This window comes from Scyliorhinus torazame, chromosome 5 (genome assembly GCF_047496885.1).
Source record: "Scyliorhinus torazame isolate Kashiwa2021f chromosome 5, sScyTor2.1, whole genome shotgun sequence".
NCBI classification, from domain to species: domain Eukaryota; kingdom Metazoa; phylum Chordata; class Chondrichthyes; order Carcharhiniformes; family Scyliorhinidae; genus Scyliorhinus; species Scyliorhinus torazame.
In genome coordinates, this window is record NC_092711.1 from 184,502,070 (window position 1) to 184,528,603 (window position 26,534).

The 26,534-nt window shown below is 43.3% G+C and overlaps 1 non-coding gene and 1 gene segment (V, D, J or C); both read left to right on the forward strand.

The window, feature by feature from the left end:
- The first annotated feature begins 2,764 nt into the window (after window positions 1–2,764).
- The window catches only part of LOC140418081 (Ig heavy chain C region-like), a 94,771-nt gene continuing 71,001 nt past the window's right edge, over window positions 2,765–26,534 (forward strand). The window contains 3 exon segments of the C gene segment in view: window positions 2,765–2,909; window positions 6,611–6,708; window positions 15,009–15,252. Of these exon segments, the coding sequence occupies window positions 2,765–2,909; window positions 6,611–6,708; window positions 15,009–15,252 (487 nt within the window).
- Window positions 13,795–13,868, forward strand: trnan-guu (transfer RNA asparagine (anticodon GUU)). The gene has a single exon. It is a non-coding gene; the product is annotated as a tRNA-Asn (tRNA).

The window sequence follows — 26,534 nt, forward strand, 5'->3', positions numbered from 1 at the left end:
GCGGACACTTCGGGAGTTTGGAGAATTCTCAGGATATAAACTGAACATGGGGAAAAGTGAGTTGTTTGTGGTGCATCCAGGGGAGCAGAGCAGAGAAATAGAGGACTTTCCGCTGAGGAAGGTAACAAGGGACTTTCGTTACTTGGGGATCCAGATAGCCAAGAATTGGGGTACATTGCATAGGTTAAATTTAACGCGATTGGTGGAACAAATGGAGGAGGACTTCAAGAGATGGGACATGGTATCCCTGTCACTGGCAGGGAGGGTGCAGGCAGTTAAAATGGTAGTCCACCCGAGATTCCTCTTTGTGTTTCAGTGCCTCCCGGTGGTGATCACGAAGGCTTTTTTCAAAAGGATCGAAAAGAGTATCATGAGTTTTGTGTGGGCCGGGAAGACCCCGAGAGTGAGGAAGGGATTCTTACAGCATAGTAGGGATAGGGGGGCTGGCACTACCGAACCTAAGTGAGTACTACTGGGCCGCCAATATCTCAATGGTGAGTAAGTGGATGGGGGAAGAGGAGGGAGCGGCGTGGAAGAGATTGGAGAGGGCGTCCTGTAGGGGGACTAGCCTACAAGCTATGGTGACGGCCCCATTGCCGTTCTCACCGAAGAAATACACCACAAGCCCGGTGGTGGTGGCGACTTTGAAAATTTGGGGACAGTGGAGACGGCATAGGGGAAAGACGGGAGCCTTGGTGGGGTCCCCGATAAGAAACAACCATAGGTTTGCCCCGGGGAGAATGGATGGGGGATTTGGAATATGGCAAAGAGCAGGAGTAACGCAACTGAAATATCTGTTTGTGGATGGGAAGTTCGCAAGTCTGGGAGCGCTGATCGAGAAATATGGGGTGCCCCAAGGGAATGCATTCCGGTATATGCAACTGAGGGCTTTTGCGAGGCAGCAGGTGAGGGAATTCCCGCAGCTCCCGACGCATGAGGTGCAGGACAGAGTAATCTCAAAGACATGGGTGGGGGACGGTAAGGTGTCAGATATATATAGGGAAATGAGGGACGAGGGGGAGATTATGGTAGATGAGCTGAAAGGGAAATGGGAAGAAGAGCTGGGGGAGGAGATTGAGGAGGGGCTGTGGGCGGATGCCCTAAGTAGGGTAAACTCATCGTCCTCGTGTGCCAGGCTAAGCCTGATTCAATTTAAGGTGTTACACAGGGCGCATATGACTGGAGCACGGCTCAGTAATTTTTTTGGGGTAGGGGATAGGTGTGCGAGATGCTCGAGAAGCCCAGCGAATCACACCCACATGTTCTGGTCATGTCCGGCACTACAGGGGTTCTGGGTGGGGGTGACAAAGGTGCTTTCGAAAGTAGTGGGGGTCCAGGTCGAACCAAGCTGGGGGTTGGCGATATTTGGGGTTGCACAAGAGCCGGGAGTGCAGGAGGCGAGAGAGGCCGATGTTTTGGCCTTTGCATCCCTAGTAGCCCGGCGCAGGATACTGTTGATGTGGAAGGAAGCCAAGCCCCCGGGGGTGGAGACCTGGATAAATGACATGGCAGGGTTTATAAAGCTGGAACGGATTAAGTTCGTCCTAAGGGGATCGGCTCAAGGGTTCACCAGGCGGTGGCAACCGTTTGTCGAATACCTCACAGAAAGATAGAGGGAATGGAAAAGAAGAAGGCAGCAGCAGCAGCCCAGGGGGGGGGGGGCGGGGTGGGAGGAGGAGGAACCAGAAGGAGTCTCAGGGTTATTAATATATATGTATAATATGTATAGGTCGTTGCTATAAATAATTGTATATTGGATTGTTAAACCATATTTTTGGAGAGTTTATCTGAGACAAGGCAGTTGCCATTTAGTTTTAGTTTTCGTTTTTGTTATATATTATTTATTCTTTGTTTATAAAACAGGTCATTGTTATTTATACTGTTATATTATTGTGTAAAGGATACACAATGTACTGTGATGGTTGACCAAAAATTTTCAATAAAATATTCTTAAAAAAAAAAAGAAGTGGCAGATGGAGTTCAACCTTGATAAATGTGAAGTCATTCATTTTGGAAAATCGAATTTGAATGCTGAATCCAGAGTTAAAGACAGGATTCTTGGAAGTGTGGACCAACAGAGGGATCTTGGGGTGCACGTACATAGATGCCTCAAAGTTGCCACCCTGGTTGATAGGGTTGTTAAGAAGGCGTATGGTGTGTTGGCTTTCATTAACAGGTGGATTGAGTTTCAGAGCCGCAAGGTTTTGCTGCAGCTTTATAAAACTCTAGTTTAGACCACACTTGGAATATTGTGTCCAGTTCTGGTCGCCTCATTATAGGAAGAATGTGGATGCTTTGGAGAGGGTACAGAGGAGATTTACCAGGATGCTGCCTGGACTGGAGGGCATGTCTTATGAAGAAAGGCTGAGGGAGCTAGGGATTTTCTCACTGGCGCGAAGAACGCAGAGAGGTGACTTGATAGACGTGTACAAGGTGATGAGAGGCATGGATAGAGTGGATAGCCAGAGACTTTTCCCCAGGGTGGAAATGGCTGTCACGAGGGGACATAATTTTAAGGTGATTGGAGGAATGTATAGGGGATATGTCAGAGGTAGGTTCTTTACACAGAGAGTGGTGGGTGCGTGGAATGCACTGCCAGCAGAGCTGGTGGAGTCAGAGTCATTAGGAACATTTAAGCGACTCTTAAACAGCAGTAAATTAAAGGGGTGTAGGTTAGGTTGATCTTAGATTAGGATAAATGGTCGGCACAACATCGTGGGCTGAAGGGCCTGCACTGTGCTGTTCTATGATCTATACTAGAACCATGATCGGATTAGAGATAGAAATACAATGGCTAACTGAAAATGTCAGAGGATTGGAATTCTGTGGCGAAAATGTGCATCGTGGAAAAGACACAAGTCTGGAATATGATGGAACACTGTCCACTTTCATTCGTTCATGGGATGCCGGTAAAGACGACAGTTACCCATTTGACGTTTTACGACAAGGGAAAATGGTTTCATTGACGAATAATTCCAGATTTTTATTGAATTCACATTTCACCGTCTGCCATGATGGAATTCCAATCAGGGTCCCCAGAGCAATATTCTCGTTCTTTTCAATTATTAGTTTAGTGACAATACATCTATGCTTCTGCCTTATCTTGCCTGCAGTAATATGCTGTCGCCATCACTCAAGGCGATCCACAGCATTCAAGAAATAAAAGAATCGCTTGTTCGCTGCCTATCCACCAGATTAAGCATTGTTCGCTACATTACTGAAAACACAGTCGCAGCAGAGTGCGCCCGATACAAGCTATAATTTAGCGACCCGCTGAGCGTCACCCAACAGCACTTTCAAAGCCGACAATCTTTTTCACCTCGTTTTCAGCTGATGAGTTGGATTCCCACCATCTGCAAATTCAACTGCAGCCTAAAACCATCCTGACATTAAATATTTTCACTGTTCGTTCATTGCTGTTGGATCGAAATGCTGATTCTCCCTTCGTGAACGCACCATTGCAAGATTGCTGAAGATCTGTATGCACCAGACGAACTTTAGCGGCGCACCATGACTGCTCAGGACCACCTAACATCGAACATACAGTGCAGAAGGAGGCCATTCGGCCCATCGGGTCTGCACCGACCCATTTAAGCCCTCACTTCCACCCTATCCCCGGAACACATTAATCCCTCCGAACCTTTTTTGGTCTCTAAGGGCAATTTATCATGGCCAATCCATCCTAACCTGCACGTCTTTGGACTGTGGGAGGAAACGGGAGCACCCGGAGGAAACCCACGCAGTCACGGAGAGAACGTGCAGACTCCGCACAGTCGGTGACCCAGCAGGGAATCGAACCTGGGACCCTGGTGCTCTGAAGCCACCGTGCTAATCACGTGTGCTAGCCTTGCCCCCAAAAGTTCATTTTCAGACCGGGAATCGAACCCGGGCCGCGGTGGTGAGAACGCCGAATCCTAACCACCAGACCACCAGGGAAGCTATCCTTCTTCTGAATGGTCAGTAAAAATGAGTATTCAAATGTACATATATTATACATATTTATATGTATATTATACAGTTATATGTCACTGACTGACATGCTCACGACGCGCTGCTTCTGTTTTAGCAAACTAACAATTTCCTTAAATTGAGGCCTTGTTCTCGATGGTGACTGCTGTAAGGACAGATTATTGTGAATATTGATCAAATGGAAAGGAGAGATAATGGCAATGGTGCAGAGCAATCGAGTCAGGCAGTTCCTTGTTTTAGTTCTCTTATTATATGGAAACTTTAGGTTAAAAGTGACATTGGGGCGAATCCCGCACGCATGTTGTGCTTAAAGCCATCAACACTGATTGGCTGATCTTCAATCAGTATTTATTCCTTAAATATTATTAGGTTTTAAACTCAGCCAATGTAATTTATATATTGATTGGTTAAATCGTGAGGTGTTATGACAAATCTGATAGTTTATGTATAGTTCCTATTTTCCGGCGCTACTCTTGTGAAATTCTGCCAATAATCAAAGTTGTTCTAATTAAAAATGTTAAAAGCCAAATATTTCATCATTTTTACATTTCCTCACGTCAGATGAGCTCAGAGTAAATCGGCGCTGTGCACACCATGAAACGCGGTTATTCACAATCAAGGGTGGATAAAAATACTGCTCACAGTTTTGATATCTGATGATATTTCAGTATAAAGTCATTTTTATCTCTTTACTTGTATAATTAGTACCAGCTCTGAACAGAAACTGGGGTTTCATCAGGATTTGTTTTCAGTCCGAACACAGTTTGATGCGCTGTGAACATGCATCATTAAATCTGCTATTGCACAGCGCCAACCGGAATCTCATCCTGAGGATAACTATTGCTCTTCACTTAACAACATAATAACAATTCACACACACTGATATATATTTTATCTACCATTTTTAACTCATTGCTCCGGTTTATCTATTTCCATGCGATTTTCTAAATGTTGCACCATATCTCTTATTTTAGTGAAACATGTTCGAACTTCGGAATCATTCTCTTTTGGCTTAGATCCAAATAATTGATATTTCAGCGAACAGAGGTTTCCCCAGATCCGAAAACAGTGAGGTGCTTCCACCCACCTTTTGACCCGCTGACTATAGTTAGCTCTCTGTGTTCTCTCTCCTGCTCCTAGTTCATCAAGTTTTCTCTCCTCTCCCGATCTCTAATTTTTTATGTGCATGGATTTTCAGCGGTCGTTTCATGTCAAAGACTTTGGTTATTTCGAACAAGGTTTAAACTCGCTTATCAAAGCCAGTGATGCCACAAAACAAAGAACAAAGAACAAAGAAAAGTTACAGCACAGGAGCAGGCCCTTCGGCCCTCCAAGCCTGCGCCGATCCAGATCCTCTATCTAAAACTTTCGCATATACATACTGGTATGCCAAACTTGAGGTTTATAGAATACCTGAAATTCAGATGGAGGCCATTAATCCCATGTAGTTTGCACCGACCCTCCGAAAGTGCACCCGACTGTGGCCCACACCCCTTACCCTTAAAACCACCAAACCTTCGCCATCTTTGGACACAAAGGGAATTTCCTTACCATGACTATTCCATCTAACCTGCACACCTTTGCATTGTGGTAGGAAATCGGTGCACCGGGAATAAACCACGCAGACAGGGGGAGAGCGGGCAAACTCCACAAAGAAAGTAACCCCAGCCCTGAACGGAACCCGGGTCCCTAGCCCAGTGAGGCAGCAGTGCCGCCCCGGCCTGGTGGTCGCTCCGCTTGTCACAATTAAAGGAATTAGATATATCGCTAATACTTGTGAAACGTGAACATTTTTTGTTGCGAGCTCCTATTGAAACTGAAATATCAACGCCGATATTATTAGATAATCATTAAACTGGGAACCAATAAATGTTGCGTTATACCTGGTTGCAAGCAACCCCAGCGTAGTTACAGGGAAGCGAGTTCTCTGCTTTATTTATCTGTTCATTATTCATCGTTGTGGATTGTAACATTGCGACGATGCACATAATGATCTTTATTGTCGCAAGTAGGCTTACATTAACACTGCAATGAAGTTACTGGGAAAAGCCCCTTCGTCGCCACATTCTTGCGCCTGTTCGGGTAGACAGAGGGAGTATTCAGAAGGTCCAATTCACCAAACATCACCCGGAGGAAACCCACGCAGACACGGGAAGAACGTGCATATTCCGCACGACAATATCTCAAGCCGGGAGTCGAACCTGGGATCCTGGTCCTGTGAAGCAGCACTGCTAGCCACTGTGCTACCGTGCCGTGACATCGGGCGGAGAAGTGTAGTCCAACATAACCTGTGAGGGATACTCATTGAGTTGATCTGTCACCTCGTTTATACAAATGGGCCTAGTCTCTCGAGATTTATAAGGCCCAAGTTCTGATACAGACGGTTACACACAACTCACAATGTCGGGGTTCGGAGTTCGCTGTGCTTCACATTCTATCTTTTGGCGAACAAAGAATGATTATTTACTGGATTTCTGCCCTTTGCATCTACCAAGCTACCAAGTGAGAGCTGGTTAAATTAGAGATTTCAAGTTACTTTGATAAGGCTTTGCTGTGTGAGTTCTATACAAATGTCCTTGCATTTAAATTTCTGATTTTATTCATATGTACAAAATATTAAATTATACTTTTTTCCTTTCAGCTGCCATTACTGCAAGACTGGATCAAACACCATGGACGGCAACAAAAGATACCGGTGAATTGCTGACCATCAACTGCGCCGTCGCTGATAATGAAACGGTTTGTCCATCACTTATTGGTATCGGACAAAACCGGGACCACCAAGCCCCGCGAGAATATCGATTGGTGGACGATATGCTGAATCATTCAGCAAGGGAGGAAATACATTTTCTCTGCACACCAGGGATCTGAGAGTTGAAGACAATGGCACCTACCGCTGCGAAGCTCATGATACCACAGTGATGAGCCTGAACTTCCACCACTACAAATATATCCTCCAATGTTGTGAAAATTAAAGACAAATTGTGCTATCTTCCCGTGAATACAGTTTCTTCTTGCAGCCACTCATTCCCTTCTAAGTTGATGTGGTGAGAGCTTATAAATCACTTGTTTCACTTTATATCTCATACATTACGAAACGCAACAACTGGATGTGCAGCGCTGCTGTTTATGTCCCAGCTTTGCAATTGAACCATTTTTTGCAATGGGGGTTACCACTGTGGAGATACCACAGCAGTCGAGAAGACGGCTGCTGCAGTACAAATACTACCAGTACTTTTCGTCACAGGAGTAAATGTAACGTCTATCGATTGCTTATCGTGATCAGCAGAATTGAGTGCTTTGGGGAAATTACACCTTTGGGTATCAAAATAAACAAAACCTGGAGAGGAGATATTTTGGGAGAAAATTGATTGTTCTGGGTATCTACATGAGCCTGCTGCCAAAATGTATATGAAACATTTTTTGTACTGATCTTCATGACTGTGTGGCTGGATATGACAGCACTGAATGTCGGATTCGCGTAATACATGAACCATTCCAACAGCTCTCAATGTACGGTTAAAACAGATTGAATTCGTTTTCGCTATAATCTAACATTTAAATATTAGGTTTTATGAGGGGCCGAGAATTATATACATCATCTTGGATCACAATATAAAGACAACGTTTTGGACTATATTTACTTCATCTTTCAAGCAACATCCTGAAATATTAGACGGGTTTTTTGTGACATGTACAGGAATGGATTTCTTGTGCATGTGTGAAATGATGTGTTGACTGGAATGACACAGTGACACGGGCCAAAACACAAACCATTCCAACAGTTATTGGTTTTATTTATAATGGGCGGGGTTTTGCAATGAGCTTTCTGAGTTATAGTTGTCACCACATGAAGTTCAATTCCAATTCATTCTTTCTTTGGAATGCAGTCACAACCTGGATGGTCAGCTTGCCTTGTTTCAGTGTGACACCAACTAATATAGCTGATTGGGAGTGAAAGTGACTGATTGGGGGTATAATTAACTGATAAGGAGTGAAATTGACTGACTGGGAATATAAATATCTGACTGGGGGTGACATTGACTGACTGCGAGTAAAATTAACAGACTTGGAGTAATACATAAGAACGCAAGAACTAGGAGCAGGAGTAGGCCATCTGGCCCCTCGAGCCTGCTCCGCCATTCAATGAGATTATGGCTGATCGTTTGTGGGCTCAGCTCCACTTTCCGGCCCGAACACCATACCCCTTAATCCCTTTATTCTTCAAAAATCTATCTATCTTTATCTTTAAATCATTTAATGAAGGAGCCTCAACTGCTTCACTGGGCAAGAAATTTCATAGATTCACAACCCTTTGGGTGAAGAGGTTCCTCCTAAACTCAGTCCTAAATGTACTTCCCCTTATTTTGAGCCTATGCCCCCTAGTTCTGCTTTCACCCGCCAGTGCAAACAAGCTGTCCGCATCTATCCTATGTATTCCCTTCATAATTTTCTATGTTTCGATAAGATGCCCCTGCATCCTTCTAAATTCCAACGAGTACAGTCCCAGTCCACTCAACCTCTCCTCGTAATCCAACCCCTTCAGCTCTGGGATTAACCTAGGGAATCTCCTCTGCACACCCTCCAGCGCCAGTACGTCCTTTCTCAGGTAAGGAGACCAAAACTGAACACAATACTCCAGGTGTGGCCTCACTAACACCTTATACAATTGTAGCATAACCAACCTAGTGTTAAAGATCATCCCTCTAGCAATGAAGGACAAAACTCCATTTGCGTTCTTATTCACCCGTTGCACCTGTAAACCAACTTTTTGCGACACATGCACTAGCACACCCAGGTCTCTCTGCACAGCAGCATGTTTTAATATTTTATCATTTAAATAATAATCCCTTTTGTTCTTATTCCTACCAAAATGGATAACCACACATTTGTCAACATTGCATTCCATCTGCCAGGCCATAGCCCATTCACTTGACCTATCCAAATACCTCTGCAGACTTCCGGTATCCTCTGTAACTTTTGCTTTACCATTCATCTTAGTGTCGTCTGCAAACTTGGACACATTGCACTTAGTCCCCAATTCCAAATCATCTGTGAAAATTAAGAACAATTGTGGGCCTAACACTGATCCCTGAGGGACACCATTAGCTACTGATTGCCAAACAGAGAACCACCCATTATTCCCCACTCTTAGCTTTTTATTAAGTAACCAATCCTCTATCCATGCTGCTACTTTACCCTTAATGCCATTCATCTTTATCTTATGCAGCAACCTTTTGTGTGGCACCTTGTCAAAAGATTTCTGGAAATCCAGATATACCACATCCATTGGCTCCCCGTTATCCATCGCGCTGGCATGTCCTCAAAAAATTCCATTAAATTAGTTAGGCACGACCTGCCCTTTATGAACCCATGCTGCGTCTGCCCAATGGGACAATTTCCAACCAGATGCTTCGCTATTTCTTCCTTGATGATAGATTCCAGCATCTTCCCTACTACCGAACTAAAGCTAACTGGCATATAATTACCAGCTTTCTGCCTACATCCTTTTTTAAATGTCCATCCTGTCGGAACGTGGAAGGGGCGATAAAAAATCGGGAGGTCGGGATACATGATATTATCCATTGTCAGCAAAATTATTTCTAAGATGTGAAGTTAAAGCCAAGAAAAAACGACTGTGAAATTAATCCGTTGAAAAAGAGTGTAAACTATGATTCTGTGAAATACAGTGGAAGTTGATCAGGTACATTGACAAAACGACTACGGTTGGCACAAGTCTCATTTGATTTGGAGGCAATTTCGCACCACTGAAATGGACATCGTTCATTACTTTGAATATAGTTTAGCAATAAACTCGATTGCATGACATCCAGAGAACCAAACACAAATATATCAGAGAATTAAAACGCCCTGTGTGGAAGATTGTGTCGAAAAGCAAACATCTTTGACGCTGTAGTGGTTTCAATGGAAACAGTGGCTTTCCTTGTAAAGTGGAACGAACAAAGCAAGCTCATGTTATTGATTGCTAGAAAATCAAGTGTGGGGTGCTTGTCTCCCTGGTGATACTCGTTCCTTTCAATTTCCTTATTTTGGTTCAAAAATAATCCTTCTACTCAGATTCCACGGGCCAAAATGTAAGTAAAACCTCACAATTTATTGTCACAGAAAATAACACCAAAATCCACCGCAATTAATTCAATACGTAATTATTTTAATTCTTTACTGTCGCTCCGTGACTTTATATTTCAGAGAGTTCTAAAATAAAGTAATAATTAGTAGGAAATATTCACGTTACAAAAGAGGACCTCAAGTCAGTGAAATCGAATTTCTCATTGAACTGAACTTCGGACAAGCTTTTCAGTATTGAAGGAGATTCAAACTTACGAAGGGCGAGTTAAAGAGAGGCAGACTAATTTTCAATTTGCAGTTTTGGGAAGTATTATTTCTATCAGGCCAAACAGAGCTGAAGAGCTATGTGAACTGACATTGATAGGATAACGGTAGCATAGCGCTTACTAAACGACTTTTCCGCAATGTAATACGCTAAGGAGAGAAAGGCCTATATCAGAGTTTTAGTTGCAGATCAGCCAAACAAGCATTGCAGCTGTTTGCCGTGAATAAGACTGAAATAGGCGGACATAAGGATGGAAAGACATTTAGTAAGGCAGTTGGAGTGGGGATAGAGTGGAGGTGTTGACCTTGGGCAGGGTGCTCTTTCCAAGAGCCGGTGCAGACTCGATGGGCCGAATAGCCTCCTTCTGCACTGCAAATTCTATGATAATAACATCTATGATAACATGAGAATTTGAGATGGAAAAGATTCAGCGAAAGCAGACTTGCCACTTGTGGCTGTGAGCAAGTGGAATTTGTGGTCAAATGATCCTCCGTAATTTGTGAGAGGGAAACATACCATCGTAAAATCTAATATATTTGGAATAAATAGGAATCCCTTATTGGATGGAATCAGGTTTCACAGCGTCTGTGGAGTGCGAAACAGCGTTATGGGAATGCGGTGCTGCAATGCTATTGTCACGGAACTGTTAGTTTTAAGTCCCATAATATTACTCTGGGGAGCAGGATATGATCCGACCACAGCAGATGGTGAAAATTAAATTCAGTAGAAACCTGGAAATAAAAGGGTAATGATGACCATTAAACGATTGTCGATTATCGTAAAAAAAACACCTGGTTCACTCATACCATTTAGTGAAAAAAATCATCAGGCTTTATCTGGTCAGGCACTGTGGTTGTCTTTTACATGCCCTACAAACAAGGGCAATTAGGGGTGGGCAATAATTTATGACCTTGCCAGTGATGCCCACATTCGATGAACGAATAAAAGCAACCCAAGAGGCTTTAATATCTGCCGCAGGTAAAGTTAGAAGGAACACTCTCTGAGTAAACAATAGGCGGCACCTTCCTTGCAGTTGATGGAAATGAAAAGTGCTTGGAGTCTACGACAGGTAGGTGTTCCTGATATGTTTGGAATTTTGGAATTGTAATTTCGAACCACACTTTTAAAAAGTTCGTGGTATGTTTCCTTATCAGATCAGAACTGAGATTGGATTATTACGTTTCGCATTTGTCAAGTTTATTCATTTGCCTGTAGATGTGTCCATGTACTTCCTCCTGGACGGCAATTGCACATATCAAGCTGAGAATTACGGGTGGCACGGTTGCACAGTGGGTTAGCAGTGCGACAGGGTCACGGGTTCAATAGGACGTTGGTTCATAGTCTGTGTGGAGGTTGCATATTCTCCCCGTGTCTGTGTGGGGTTTCTCCGTGTGCGCCCTCCCATAGTCCAAAGATGCGCGCTAAGTGGTTTATCATACTAAATCGTTCCTTACTGTACCAAATGGGGCATTACGGGGGTAGGGTGGGGGATTGCGCCTAAGTAGGAAGCTCTTTCGCAGGGGTAGGCTGGATGGGCCGAATGCAGGGTACGAATTCCATAATTCTGCAAAGCGGGAGTGAAGTTACGAATGGCCGACACACAAAACTTCGTGATCCAAGGAAATGCGTGTGAAGGTGTGATTGTATCGTCGTATTGAATGAAGCCATGATTCGTGAGGACAAATTATTATTTTGTAGTGTTGGAAGACATAACAATATTTAATCTTCATCTGTCTCCATCAAAATATAAATTAGAGCGCGATCCTAGTTGCAAAGCGCTTTGATAGAATAAGTCGGGAGAAATCGTTGCCATTGGTAGAAGCGTCGGCAACGTGTTTACACCAACTAAAAGCAGTTCGCGAAAGAAGATCCGATCAGTGGAGGGGATCCTTACACCGTGAGATGTAACTGGAAGGCTTGGCCTGGTAGCATAGTGGAAACGGATTTATTGGTAATTATCAAAGTGAAATTGTATCACAACTTATGTTTGAAGAATTGAAGTGTAATGGTGAAAAAGCAGACATTTGGGATATTTGGATTGCACCTTCTAAGAATGGTGCACAGCCACAACATCGAAAGATCGCCTCTACAGGATGCAGAGACATGTAGAAATGAATCTTTGGGAAATTGACCACTAGGAGTAATATATTAATCTCTTGGGATGACCAAACTTGGATGAAATGCAAGCCAGTGAGATTTGATTCGAATGAGGATGTGTGCAGCAGACATTAGGATCTGCTTAACTTAACCATGGGAGTGGTAGAACTGAAAGCTACAGGTCAATGTTTCAGGACCAGATGAGTTGAGCCAGTTGGGCATTGTGGATATGTTAGAAACAGGATGTAGATTGTCTGGGTGATGGTGAGTATACCATGTTCGAAAAGGTTCATCTCAGGGTCAAGTGCGACACCGTGATTGTGCGCTGGCGATTCATCCAGGGGCAGTGGGATTCGGGTAGAGAAAAATATAATGTTGTACTCATTCCATGAGTGAATAATGTAAGATACAGTAAAATAATGAAGTGTTGTCGTTAAATAAATTTCAAGAAACTAAGTGCGTTAATCGGTAAACAGAGAGAGCAATTTTAAAATCATCTGTCAAATAACGATTGATGAATTGTGAGTTAAATTATAATGGTTGCTTGCGAGGCAATATCCTACCAGCAGCAGTGATGTTAACAGAGTCATTGTTTCTTTTTAACAACCGCACAGTAATTGCACAACAAAGTATGGGGAAATAACATGGCAACAGGGCTTGTGGATGAAATTTAGGCTGCAATGCTCCCTGGCGACAGCTGTGAGTATATGTCGAAAACTGGTCATTTTCAGTCGTGATGCACCGCCCACAATAGCGGTACACAGTCCCAAGTCGGGGATGTAGAGGTTAGCATCGAAACAGGCCCTTCGGCCCAGCATGTCCATGCCGAAATATGCACTGCAGATTTCGGCCACATGAGGGCGCAGTAATGTGACTTCTCCGCAATGTGAATTATTGTTCTTATACAGAGCCAGCAGGAGTTTTCGAGACTGAAATGTCCCTTCGTGAGAATCCTGGGTTTCTATAAGTGTCTCAACTGAAATTACCAAACCTCATGCAATTCTCTGCTCCCTGCTGTACAAACGGCTGCTCCAGTCTCTTAAAAATCCAAACTTCCCATTTCTTAAGAAACGGTCATTTCGGAGTATTGTCCGATAAAAGTATGAAATAAAAGCATCGATGAATCAGAAGATTGAAGCAGCTTACTAACAGGAAAATCATGACTAAAACAACTTCTATTTAAAAAACGCCTTTCGGGTAATAAAGTATTTTAGCCGCTTCACGGAAAGATTACAAATGCAAATTACACAACGAACCACATTTTGTAATATTCTAACATCTGGTAAAAGTTTGTTCAAATGAGCCAAAGGAAGTACAGAAGCGAAGCTGTTCAGTTCTGGAATTCGAGAGGATAAGGTCCTTGGCAGCAGAAGGTCTCTGTGGCGCAATTGGTTAGCGTGTTTGGCTGTTAACCGAAAGGTTGGTGGTTCGAGACCACCCAGTGACGTGGTTTGCTGGGCAGCACGGTAGCATTGTGGATAGCACAATTGCTTCACAGCTCCAGGGTCCCAGGTTCGATTCCGGCTTGGGTCACTGTCTGTGCGGAGTCTACACATCCTCCCTGTGTTTGCGTGGGTTTCCTCCGGGTGCTCCGGTTTCCTCCCACAGTCCAAAGATGTGCAGGTTAGGTGGATTGGCTATGATAATTTGCCCTTAGTGTCCAAAATTGCCGTTAGTGTTGGGTGGGGTAACTGGGTTATGGGGATAGGGTGGAGGTATTGACCTTGGGTAGGATCGATTGGCCGAATGGCCTCCTTCTGCACTGTAAATAAGGCATGGTAACCAATTGTGCAGCAATGGACATCGAGGAATCTGCCGACGTTGTTGCTCGATGAGCTCAGTTTTTGCGTTGGGATGTTGGAGGATATTGTAGAGCTAGAGATGGACTAAGTCATCAAAGGTTTGAAGAAAAGGATGTGAACTTTCAAATCCAGACCGTGATTGACCATGGTAAATCACCGAGCACCGACATATAATTCCAGACACAGTTGCCAAAACTAATAATGTATTACGCATAAGGGAATAATATACTGCTGAAAAAAAAGTTTAGTGACATTTGAAATGCAATTACTTTTATGATTAGTCGCGTATATCACCCATGTCCCATGTTCCCTTAGCTCTGCTGAGTCACTGACCTTCTTGCAATCATATTTTATGAAGAATCAGTAGCTGTTCTTTGGGAATCAATATATTTCTTATGTTCTTGCAACGGCACTGTCACGCAGAATCAAGTAAACGGCATTGCTCCAAATAATTCGATATATTGACGGAGGAATTGTTGGGTGTTTCTGGAGCTCTGTACGTTATCAGGCGTCAGAAGACGGTTTTGAGCAAATAAAAAACTTGCTGAAGTGCAATCATTGTTGTCTTGTTGCAGCCGTGACAGCAAATCTGGAGAGCAAGCTCCCGTAACTGTTATTGTGTGTTAGAGTTGCGGAATAAATAGTGTCCAGTTCAACAGTGAAACTTTCTAAACTATATGATGGAAGGGAATAAGTGACTATTTTCAATTCTAGGACACACTGCACCAAACATCAGTCTCCTGTATTCTAAAACTGAAGAATTGAAAAGAACGAATTGTGTACAGCTACTTTGTCTGATCAGCGGACACTATCCTGAAAACATTGCAGTTACCTGTGGGAAGAACGGAAGGACCGTACAATCTGGCTTCACCACTGAGCCCCCAACTACATCATCAAACGGACTCTACAGCTCTACAAGCTTTCTTAAATTGCCGCTGCAGGAATGGGGCAGCGGTTCTGCGTACAGCTGTCAAGTGACCCATTCCGCAACCAACAGTAACAAGCGAGAAGAAATTAGATCAACATCAGGTGAGGAAATTTAACTCATTGATAGGCTTGTACAGGTCCATGCTGTTACTTATCTTTAACAGTATTATAAATGATGGGATATGGTTGTGGTCATTTATCACTGTGGATTAGACTTTCCAGAAGCTCTCCGGCGATTGACATCAATGACGTTTTATGGAGCAGTGAGATTTTACAGTAAAGATGGTTCGAAATTATTTCAGGAAAATGGTAAGGTACCCAAAACAAAAGTCGAACAACCTTTGATGTGAAAGGAAGTTTAAGATTTTATAAAATGAAATTACACTGCATTATACAGTTACTAGAAAGAAAAAGTAAGTCTTAGGTTTACCAGGATGTTGCATGGACTGGAGGGTGTTAGCTATGCGAAGAGGCTGAATAGACGCGGACTGTTTCCAGTAGAAAGACGGAGGTTGAGGGGTGACCTGATAGAGATCTACAAGATTATGAGAGTCATGGACACAGTGGATGGGCAGGCAGTCTTCCCAGGGTGGAGGGGGTCAGTCACCAAGGGGCTTAGGTGTAAGGTCCGTCTGGCAAAGTTCAGAGGCGATGTTTTTTTTCGCAGAGGCTGATGAATGCCTGGAATGCGTTGCCAGGGAAGGTTGTGGAAGCAGATATATTAACGGCGTTCTAAAAGCATTTTGACAAATACATAGATAGGATGGATATGGAGGGATACGGTACAAAGACGTGCTGAGAACTTTGGCAAAGTTTGATATCATGACCGTTACAGGCTGGGAGGGCCGACGAATGGTATTTTTCCTGTGCTGTATTGTTTTTTGTTCTTTGTTTTCGTTCTTTGATTGGAACCATTTAAGAAAACCGACTACGAAAGGGAGTGAGGAATGTGAACGTAAACTAGAAAACGCCATACAAAGGGAACTGCAAAAGTTCTATATACATGCAGAAATAACGAAAAAAGTGTCGCTGAGACAAACGAGAATCCATAAAGGCAGAGTGAGGAAAAATTCAAAATAGGGGCTCCAGATATAGTAAAAATGCTAAGTGATTATTTTTTGTTTCTCTTCACTCAGAAAGTTACAAGAGATATCCCAGAATTTCAGATCCAAGCGGCTAAAGGGGAATGATAACCTGAAGGAAATTAGTATTATTAATAAGTTTGTGTTGGAGAAAGTAATGTGACTGAAAGTTGATAAGTGCTTGGGATATAATATAACTTTTCCAGAATACTGGAAATGGTAGCAATGGAGATAATTGATTCAGTGGTATTCGGCTGCAAACAAGAAAAAAAAAACATTATGGAACGTTCCCTGCTAATTGGAATAGCAAATTACACTCCACTATTTCAGAAGTGAGGTAGAGAGAAAACGGGAACTATAGGCAAATTAGTTTTAAATCAGTAGGAGGAAAACTGCGAGTAGCAATTCTAAATGTTTTAAGAAATGACACTTGAGTAAAATTCATCGGAATGGACGTGGTCAACATAAAGTTATGAAAGGAAATTCATGTTTGACCTCACGGTTGGAATTTTAATTGGCTGCTACTAACAGATCTGATGAAGGGAATTCCATGAATATAGTGCAGGTCAATTGAAAAACACGTTTTGATTATCGCCACAGAGGAATTTCGGTAGCAAAGTTAAAGCACATGTGTTAGGAGATAATCGATTGACATCGGTTAGATTGGTTAGCAGGCAGAAAAAAGAAACCAAAATTGAAAGGGTAATTCTTCTGTTGGCGGGCTGTGACTAATGGGGTACCATAAGGTACTCACACTATATATTAATGATTTGGATGTGGGGACCATAAGCAATATTGCTAGGCTTTACGGGAAAGTGTATTATTAGGAAAATGCAAGGCGGCTTCCAGACGTTTTGGACAGACATAATGAGTGGTCAAGAATATGGCTGATGGAATATATTGAGTAAAACTAGAAGTTTGGTTTGACGCACCACATTGGTAGTAAGAACAGATGTGCAGCTTATTTCTTAAAGAGTCAAAGACTGGAAAGTGTGCATACAGAAATGGCCGTTGGTCACCACATCAAACAGTAATTTAAAGCGAACATCCAAATCCACACACCGCGGCACCTCCGCCATCACCATGGACGATCACGTTCCCACCCCCGTGCTATAGTTTTACCTATCATTTTACGAGCACCCTCAGCCGCCTCCCTCTTGGTTATCTAATGCCGTAATGCCGTAAAAATGGATCGTGCCGTTCTTGAATTCGATGGGGCTGCATTATCCTAGCCCTAGCGGGGATTCATTTGATGAAGCTGCCAAGCAGCTATGGGCCTTGGTTCTTGGGGCCAATGCTTTTCAACACAATCTATCTGTCTATCTATAGAACATAGAACATAGAAAATACAGCACCGAACAGGCCCTTCGGCCCACGATGTTGTGCCGAACCTTTGTCCTAGATTAATCATAGATTATCATTGAATTTACAGTGCAGAAGGAGCCGGCCATTCGGCCCTTTGAGTCTGCACCGGCTCTTGGAAAGAGCACCATACCCAAACTCAACACCTCCACCTAACACCAAGGGCAATTTGGACATTAAGGGCAATTTATCATTGGCCAATTCACCTAACCCGCACATCTTTGGGCTGTTGGAGGAAACCGGAGCACCCGGAGGAAACCCACGCAGACACGGGGAGGACGTGCAGACTCCGCACAGACAATGACCCAAGCCGGAATCGAACCTGGGACCATGGAGCTGTGAAGCAATTGCGCTATCCACAATGCTACCGTGCTGCCCTTAAGAACAAATAAATCTACACTATATCATTTTACCGTCATCCATGTACCTATCCAATAGCTGCTTGAAGGTCCCTAATGTTTCCGACTCAACTACTTCCACAGGCAGTGCATTCCATGCCCCCACTACTCTCTGGGTAAAGAACCTACCTCTGATATCCCTCCTATATCTTCCACCTTTCACCTTAAATTTATGTCCCCTTGTAATGGTGTGTTCCACCCGGGGAAAAAGTCTCTGACTGTCTACTCTATCTATTCCCCTGATCATCTTATAAACCTCTATCAAGTCGCCCCTCATCCTTCTCCGCTCTAATGAGAAAAGGCCTAGCACCCTCAACCTTTCCTCGTAAGACCTACTCTCCATTCCAGGCAACATCCTGGTAAATCTTCTTTGCACCTTTTCCAGAGCTTCCACGTCCTTCCTAAAATGAGGCGACCAGAACTGTACACAGTACTCCAAATGTGGCCTTACCAAAGTTTTGTACAGCTGCATCATCACCTCACGGCTCTTAAATTCAATCCCTCTGTTAATGAACGCGAGCACACCATAGGCCTTCTTCACAGCTCTATCCACTTGAGTGGCAACTTTCAAAGATGTATGAACATAGACCCCAAGATCTCTCTGCTCCTCCACATTGCCAAGAACTCTACCGTTAACCCTATATTCCGCATTCATATTTGTCCTTCCAAAATGGACAACCTCACACTTTTCAGGGTTAAACTCCATCTGCCACTTCTCAGCCCAGCTCTGCATCCTATCTATGTCTCTTTGCAGCCGACAACAGCCCTCCTTACTATCCACAACTCCACCAATCTTCGTTTCGTCTGCAAATTTACTGACCCACCCTTCAACTCCCTCATCCAAGTCATTAATGAAAATCACAAACAGCAGAGGACCCAGAACTGATCCCTGCGGTACGCCACTGGTAACTGGGATCCAGGCTGAATATTTGCCATCCACCACCACTCTCTGACTTCTATCGGTTAGCCAGTTCGTTATCCAACTGGCCAAATTTCCCACTATCCCATGCCTCCTTACTTTCTGCATAAGCCTACCATGGGGAACTTTATCAAATGCCTTACTAAAATCCATGTACACTACATCCACTGCTTTACCTTCATCCACATGCTTGGTCACCTCCTCAAAGAATTCAATAAGATTTGTAAGGCAAGACCTACCCCTCACAAATCCGTGCTGACTATCCCTAATCAAGCAGTGTCTTTCCAGATGCTCAGAAATCCTATCCTTCAGTACCCTTTCCATTACTTTGCCTACCACCGAAGTAAGACTAACTGGCCTGTAATTCCCAGTGTTAACTCTAGTTCCTTTTTTGAACAGGGGCACGACATTCGCCACTCTCCAATCCCCTGGTACCACCCCTGTTGACAGTGAGGACGAAAAGATCATTGCCAACGGCTCTGCAATTTCATCTCTTGGTTCCCATTGAATCCTTGGATATATCCCGTCAGGCCCGGGGGACTTGTCCATCCTCAAGTTTTTCAAAATGCCCAACACATCTTCCTTCCTGACAAGTATTTCCTCGAGCTTACCAATCTGTTTCACACTGTCCTCTCCAACAATATTGCCCCTCTCATTTGTAAATACAGAAGAAAAATACTCATTCAAGACCTCTCCTACCTCTTCAGACTCAATACACAATCTCCCGCTACTGTCCTTGATCGGACCTACCCTCGCTCTAGTCATTCTCATATTTCTCACATATGTGTAAAAGGCCTTGGGGTTTTCCTTAATCCTACCCGCCAAAGATTGTTCATGCCCTCTCTTAGCTTTCCTAATCCCTTTCTTCAGTTCCCTCCTGGCTATCTTGTATCCCTCCAATGCCCTGTCTGAACCTTGTTTCCTCAGCCTTACATAAGTCACCTTTTTCCTCTTAACAAGACATCCAACCTCTCTTGTCAACCATGGTGCCCTCACTCGACCATCTCTTCCCTGCCTGATAGGGACATACATATCAAGGACACGTAGCACCTGTTCCTTGAACAAGTTCCACATTTCACTTGTGTCCTTCCCTGCCAGCCTATGTTCCCAACTTATGCACTTCAATTCTTGTCTGACAACATCGTATTTACCCTTCCCCCAATTGTAAACCTTGCCCTGTTGCACGTACCTATCCCTATCCATTGCTAAAGTGAAAGTCACAGAATTGTGGTCACTATCTCCAAAATGCTCCCCCACTAACAAATCTATCATTTTCCCTGGTTCATTACCCAGTACTAAATCCAATATTGACCCTCCTCTGGTCGGACAATCTACATACTGTGTTAGAAAAGCTTCCTAGACACACTGCACAAACACCACCCCATCCAAACTATTTGATCTAAAGAGTTTCCACTCAATATTTGGGAAGTTAATCTATCTGTCTATCTATCTATCTATCTATCTATCTATCTATCTATCTATCTATCTATCTATCTATCTATCTATCTATCTATCTATCTATCTATCTATCTATCTATCTATCTATCTATCTATCTGTCTATCTATCTATCTATCTATCTATCTATCTATCTATCTATCTATCTATCTATCTATCTATCTATCTATCTATCTATCTATCTATCTATCTATCTATCTATCTATCTATCTATCTATGTATCTATCTATCTATCTATCTATCTATCTATCTATCTATCTTGTCATGTGAGAGTACCTTTGGGAAATGGGTATTTATAAAATAGCTGTAGTGGATATACCTTTAAGAAATGGCTGCAGTGATGTCAGAGAGTTGGTGGAGCTGGGCTGTATGTCTGCTTTGACTTTCGCTTTGTGGCTAACTGCTGCAGGGTGTTTTAGTTTCGTTTTGAGAGCTGGATAGCTGCAGTCACAGCAAGAAGGTGCATTAGTCTTTCTCTCTGCAATCGAAAGACGGTCTTCAGATCCTTTGGTGATTCAAAAATAATACCTGTTTCTGTGGAGAAGTTAAGCCTGCTGTCTTTCTGTAAAAATATTTTTTTTGTCTTATGGATGTTGTAAGGAAAGATTAACAGTTACTTATAGAGTACTGTACTCTTTGGAAGATTAATTGGTGTTGATAGTTGTTAAGATGTTTACTGTGGGTTTAAACCTGTTCACTGGTTTCATAATAAACATTGTTTTAATTTAAAAGTACTTTAGCTCTATGTTTGCATCACACCTGTAAAGTAGGCCCGTGTGCTCCCCATAACCACAATCTATTAAAGTGGGGGGGGGGGGAGGGTCAGGTGAACTCCATGATACACTTTGGAGTTCTCTAAACACTAGTCCATAACAAATTGGGGGCCTATCCTGGATAATAGTCTATCTATTGGGTGGCTTTGTTAACTTAAAGACACTGAGGGGTGAGCAGATTTGTGGTTGTTTTTCAGGTGTGGTATTGCAGTTTAAGTAGGGAGTGTGTTGTGGGCAATGGCTCTTTCAGAGGCTCTGCAGTTTATGGGCGTGGGAAAGGTCACACGTAGTACCTTACGAACAGAGTCCATAAAAAGGCTTTAAGATTTGGCAGAAACAGTGCAGTTAACATCACCTGACAGAATACGACAAGAGGAGCTACTTACTGCGGTAGCTGAACATTTAAAATTGCCTGAGATACAATCTGACTCATAGGAAATGGAAAAGATCCAGTTGCAGATTAAGCAAATTGAACGTGAAAAAGAATTAAAGCAGCTTGGAAACGCAATGAGACAAAAAGAAGGAGAAAGGGAGATATAGATCAGGGTAGAAGAAAAGGGAAGCCCAAATGAGGCGAAGGATGTGCAAGCAATCGTATAGCCTGATCAAGCGGTGGTTGATAAGAAGGTGCCAGATCTCTTTAAAGAATTTACTTGTGTGGTTAAAGTTGACTCATGTGTACCAGAAGGAGCAGGTAAAGAACTCACAATTTCAAGAGACACGGGAGCTAGTCAATCTTTAATGGTGAGAGAGGAGGAGTTACGTAGTTTGGGAAGAATATTGCCAGTAAAGGTGTAGCATGTGGAATTCAGGGTGAGAAGAGTATAAGGTCAGGTTGGAAAGTCCAGGAAAGAGTGGTGAAATGGTAGCAGGAGTAATAGAGAAACTATCTTGTCCAGGAATACAGTTTATCTTGGGTAATGATATAGCTCGATCGCAGGTGAGAGTGATGCCTACTGTGGTTGATAAGCTAGTGGAAAAATAGACAACTGAAGTGTCGAAGGACGAATTGGGATTTTTCCAGATTGTGTAGCAACAAGGTCGCAAAGGTACAGTTAAGCCAAGAGGATGAATCAAACAGTGAAGATAAAGTTGAAGTGCAATTACCAGAAACGATTTTATAACAGATGGTGAAAAAGAACAAGAATAGGTGGAGGATGAGGCGGATAATTTTAGTTCAGGAAGATTGGCGGAGTTACAACAGAAAGATAAAGAAATAAAACGGATGTATCAGAAAGCATACACGGAAGAGGAATCTGAGTGTATATCTGAGTGTGATTACCGTAAAAATTATGATTTGATGTGACAATGGAGACCTTTACATGTGTAGGCGGATGAAAAGTGGGCAGAAGTTCATCAACTGGTATTGCCGGTAGGGTATAGAAAGGAGGTGTTGCGAGTAGCACCAGAGGTGCCAGTGGGAGGTCATTTGGGAGTCAGGAAAACTCAAGCTAAAATACAAAAACACTTTTATTGGCCTGAACTACATAAAGATGTAGTAAAATTTTGTCGATCATGTCACACATATCGTGATAGGGAAACCTCAAGCAATGATAAAACGAGAGCCCTTAATACCTATTCCAAAATTTGAGGAACCTTTTATAAGGGTCTTATTGATTGCGTCCATTAGACCATAAGACATAGGAGCGGAAGTAAGGCCATTCCTGCCCATCGAGTCCACTCCGCCATTCAATCATGGCTGATTTCAACTCCATTTACCCGCTCTCTCTTCATAGCCCTTAATTCCTCGAGAAATCAAGAATTTATCAACTTCTGTCTTAAAGACACTCAACGTCCCGGCCTCCACCGCCCTCTGTGGCAATGAATTCCACAGACCCACCACTCTCTGGCTGAAGAAACTTCTCCTCATCTCTGTTCTAAAGTGACTCCCTTTTATTCTAAGGCTGTGCCCCAGGGTCCTAGTCTCCCCTGCTAATGGAAACAACTTCCCTACATCCACCCTATCTAAGCCATTCATTATCTTGTAAATTTCTATTAGATCACCCCTCAACCTCCTAACCTCCAATGAATATAATACCAGGATCCTCAGACGTTCATCGTATGTTCGGCCTACCATTCCTGGGATCATCCGTGTGAATCTCCGCTGGACCCACTCCAGTGCCAGTATGTCCTTCCTGAGGCGTGGGGCCCAGAATTACTCACAGTATTCTAAATGGGGCCTAACTAATGCTTTATAAAGCTTCAGAAGTACATCCCTGCTTTTATATTCCAAGCCTCTTGAGATGAATGACAACATTGCATTTGCTTTCTTAATTACGGACTCAACCTGCAAGTTTACCTTTAGAGAATCCTGGACTAGGACTCCCAAGTCCCTTTGCACTTCAGCATTATGAATTTTGTCACCGTTTAGAAAATAGTCCATGCCTCTATTCTTTTTTCCAAAGTGCAAGACCTCGCACTTGCCCACGTTGAATTTCATCAGCCATTTCTTGGACCACTCTCCTGAACTGTCTAAATCTTTCTGCAGCCTCCCCACCTCCTCCATACTACCTGCCCCTCCACCTATCTTTGTATCATCGGCAAACTTAGCCAGAATGCCCCCAGTCCCGTCATCGAGATCGTTAATATATAAGGAGAACAGCTGTGGCCCCAACACTGAACCCTGCGGGACACCACTCGTCACCGGTTGCCATTCCGAAAAAGAACCTTTTATCCCAACTCTCTGCCTACTGCCTGACAGCCAATCGTCAATCCATGTTAGTACCTTGCCTCGAATACCATGGGCCCTTATTTTACTCAGCAGCCTCCCGTGAGGCACCTTATCAAAGGCCTTTTGTAAGTCAAGATGGATAACATCCATTGGCTCTCCTTGGTCTAACCTATTTGTTATCTCTTCAAAGAACTCTAACAGGTTTGTCAGGCACGACCTCCCCTTACTAAATCCATGCTGACTTGTCCTAATCTGACCCTGCACTTCCAAGAATTTAGAAATCTCATCCTTAACAATGGATTCTAGAATCTTGCCAACAACCGAGGTTAGGCTAATTGGCCTATAATTTTCCATCTTTTTCCTTGTTCCCTTCTTGAACAGGGGGGTTACAACAGCGATTTTCCAATCCTCTGCGACTTTCCTGGACTCCAGTGACTTTTGAAAGATCATAACTAACGCCTCCACTATTTCTTCAGCTATCTACTTTAGAACTCTCGGATGCAGTCCATCTGGGTTCGGAGATTTATCAATTTTTAGACCTCTTAGTTTCTCTAGCACTTTCTCCTTTGTGGTGGCTACCATATTCAACTCTGCCCCCTGACTCTCCGGAATTGGTGGGATATTACTCATGTCTTCTGCTGTGAAGACTGACGCAAAGTACTTATTTAGTTCCTCAGCTATTTCCTTGTCTCCCATCACAAAATTACCAGCGTCTATTTGGAGCGGCCCAATGTCAACTTTTGCCTCCCGTTTATTTTTAATGTATTTAAAGAAACGTTTACTATCATTCCTAATGTTACTGGCTAGCCTACCTTCATATTTGATCCTCTCTTTCCTTATTTCTCTCTTTGTTATCCTCTGTTTGTTTTTGTAGCCTTCCCAATCTTCTGACTTCCCACTACTCTTTGCCACATTAGAGGCTTTCTCTTTTCCTTTGATGCATTCCCTAACATCCTTTGTCAGCCATGGCTGCCTAATTCCCCCCTCTGATAACCTTTCTTTTCTTTGGGATGAACCTCTGCACTGTGTCCTCAATTGCTCCCAGAAACTCCTGCCATTGCTGTTCTTCTGTCTTTCCCACTAGGCTCTGCTCCCAGTCGATTTTCGTCAGTTCCTCTCTCATGCCCCTGTAGTTACCTTTACTTAACTGTAACACCTTTACATCTGATTCTACCTTCTTTCTTTCAAATTGGAGATTGAATTCTACCATATTATGATCACTGCCTCCTAAGTGCTCCCTTACTTTAAGATCTTTAATCAAGTCTGGCTCATAACATAACACTAAGTCCAGAATGGCCTGTTCCCTCGTGGGCTCCATCACACGCTGTTCCAAAAAGCCCTCCTGTAAACATTGAATGAATTCCCTTTCCTTGGGTCCACTGGCAGCATTATTTACCCAGTCCACCTGCATATTGAAGTCCCCCATGATCACTGTGACCTTGCCTTTCTGACATGCACTTTCTAATTCGTGGTGCATTTTGTGCCCCCGGTCCTGACCACTGTTTGGAGGCCTGTACATAACTCCCATTATGGTTTTTCTGCCTTTGTGGTTCCTCAACTCTACCCACACAGACTCCACATCATCTGACCCTATGTCATTTAGTGCTATTGATTTAATTTCATTCCTAATTAACAAGGCAACCCCGCCCCCTCTGCCCACCTCCCTGTCTTTTCGATAGGTTGTGAATCCCTGGATGTTTAAATGCCAGTCCTGAACCCCCTGCAACCATGTCTCTGTGATGCCTACCACATCATACCTGCCAGTCACAATCTGGGCCACAAGCTCATCTACCTTGTTCCGTACAGTGCGCGCATTTAAATATAGCACCTTTAATTCTCTATTGACCGTCCCTTTTTGTTTTCTTAGTGTGGTGGACCTTGGTTTACTGAGCCTTTCCATACACTGTGTCATATTTTGTGGGATGGGGACTATCGTAACCTCTCCTGAGCTTTGTCTTTTCGTGCTTTTTTGTATTCCTAAGCAGCTACGCTTCCCACTGATTACTTCACCTCTTGGTTCCCTGACTTTCCCTTACCCCCCAATCTTTAGTTTAAAGTCCTATTGACCACCCTATTTATTCTTTTCGCCAGAACACTGATCCCAGCTCGGTTCAGGTGGAGACCATCCCAACGGTATAGGTACCCCCTGTCCCAAAACTGATGCCAGTGTCCCATGAAAAGGAACCCCTCTTTCCCACACCACTCTTTCAGCCACGTGTTAACTTCCCTTATTCTTGCCTCCCTATGCCAATTTGCACGTGGCTCGGGCAGTAATCCGGAGATTATGACCCTCGAGGACCTGTTTTTTAATTTGAATCCTAGTTCTTTATAATCTCTAAACAGGTCCTCTTTCCTAGACTTGCCTATGTTGTTGGTACCGACATGGACCACAACAACTGGATCCTCCCCTCCCTCTCCAGTATCCTTTCAAGCCGGTCAGAGATGTCCCGCACCCTAGCACCGGGCAGGCAACATACCATGCGGGACTCTTTATCCTGCTCAGAAAGGATACTATCTATCCCCCTGATAATAGAAGCGTAGGAACACTTCCTAAAGCGGGAGTCAATATATTTTGACTATAATGGATGTGTCTACTCGGTTTGCAGAGGCCATTCCAATACGCAATATTACAGCTATGGAGGAGTTACTTTAATTCTTTACTAGATGTGGATTATCCACAGAAATACAATCAGATCAAGTATCAAATTTTACCTCGAGCTTAT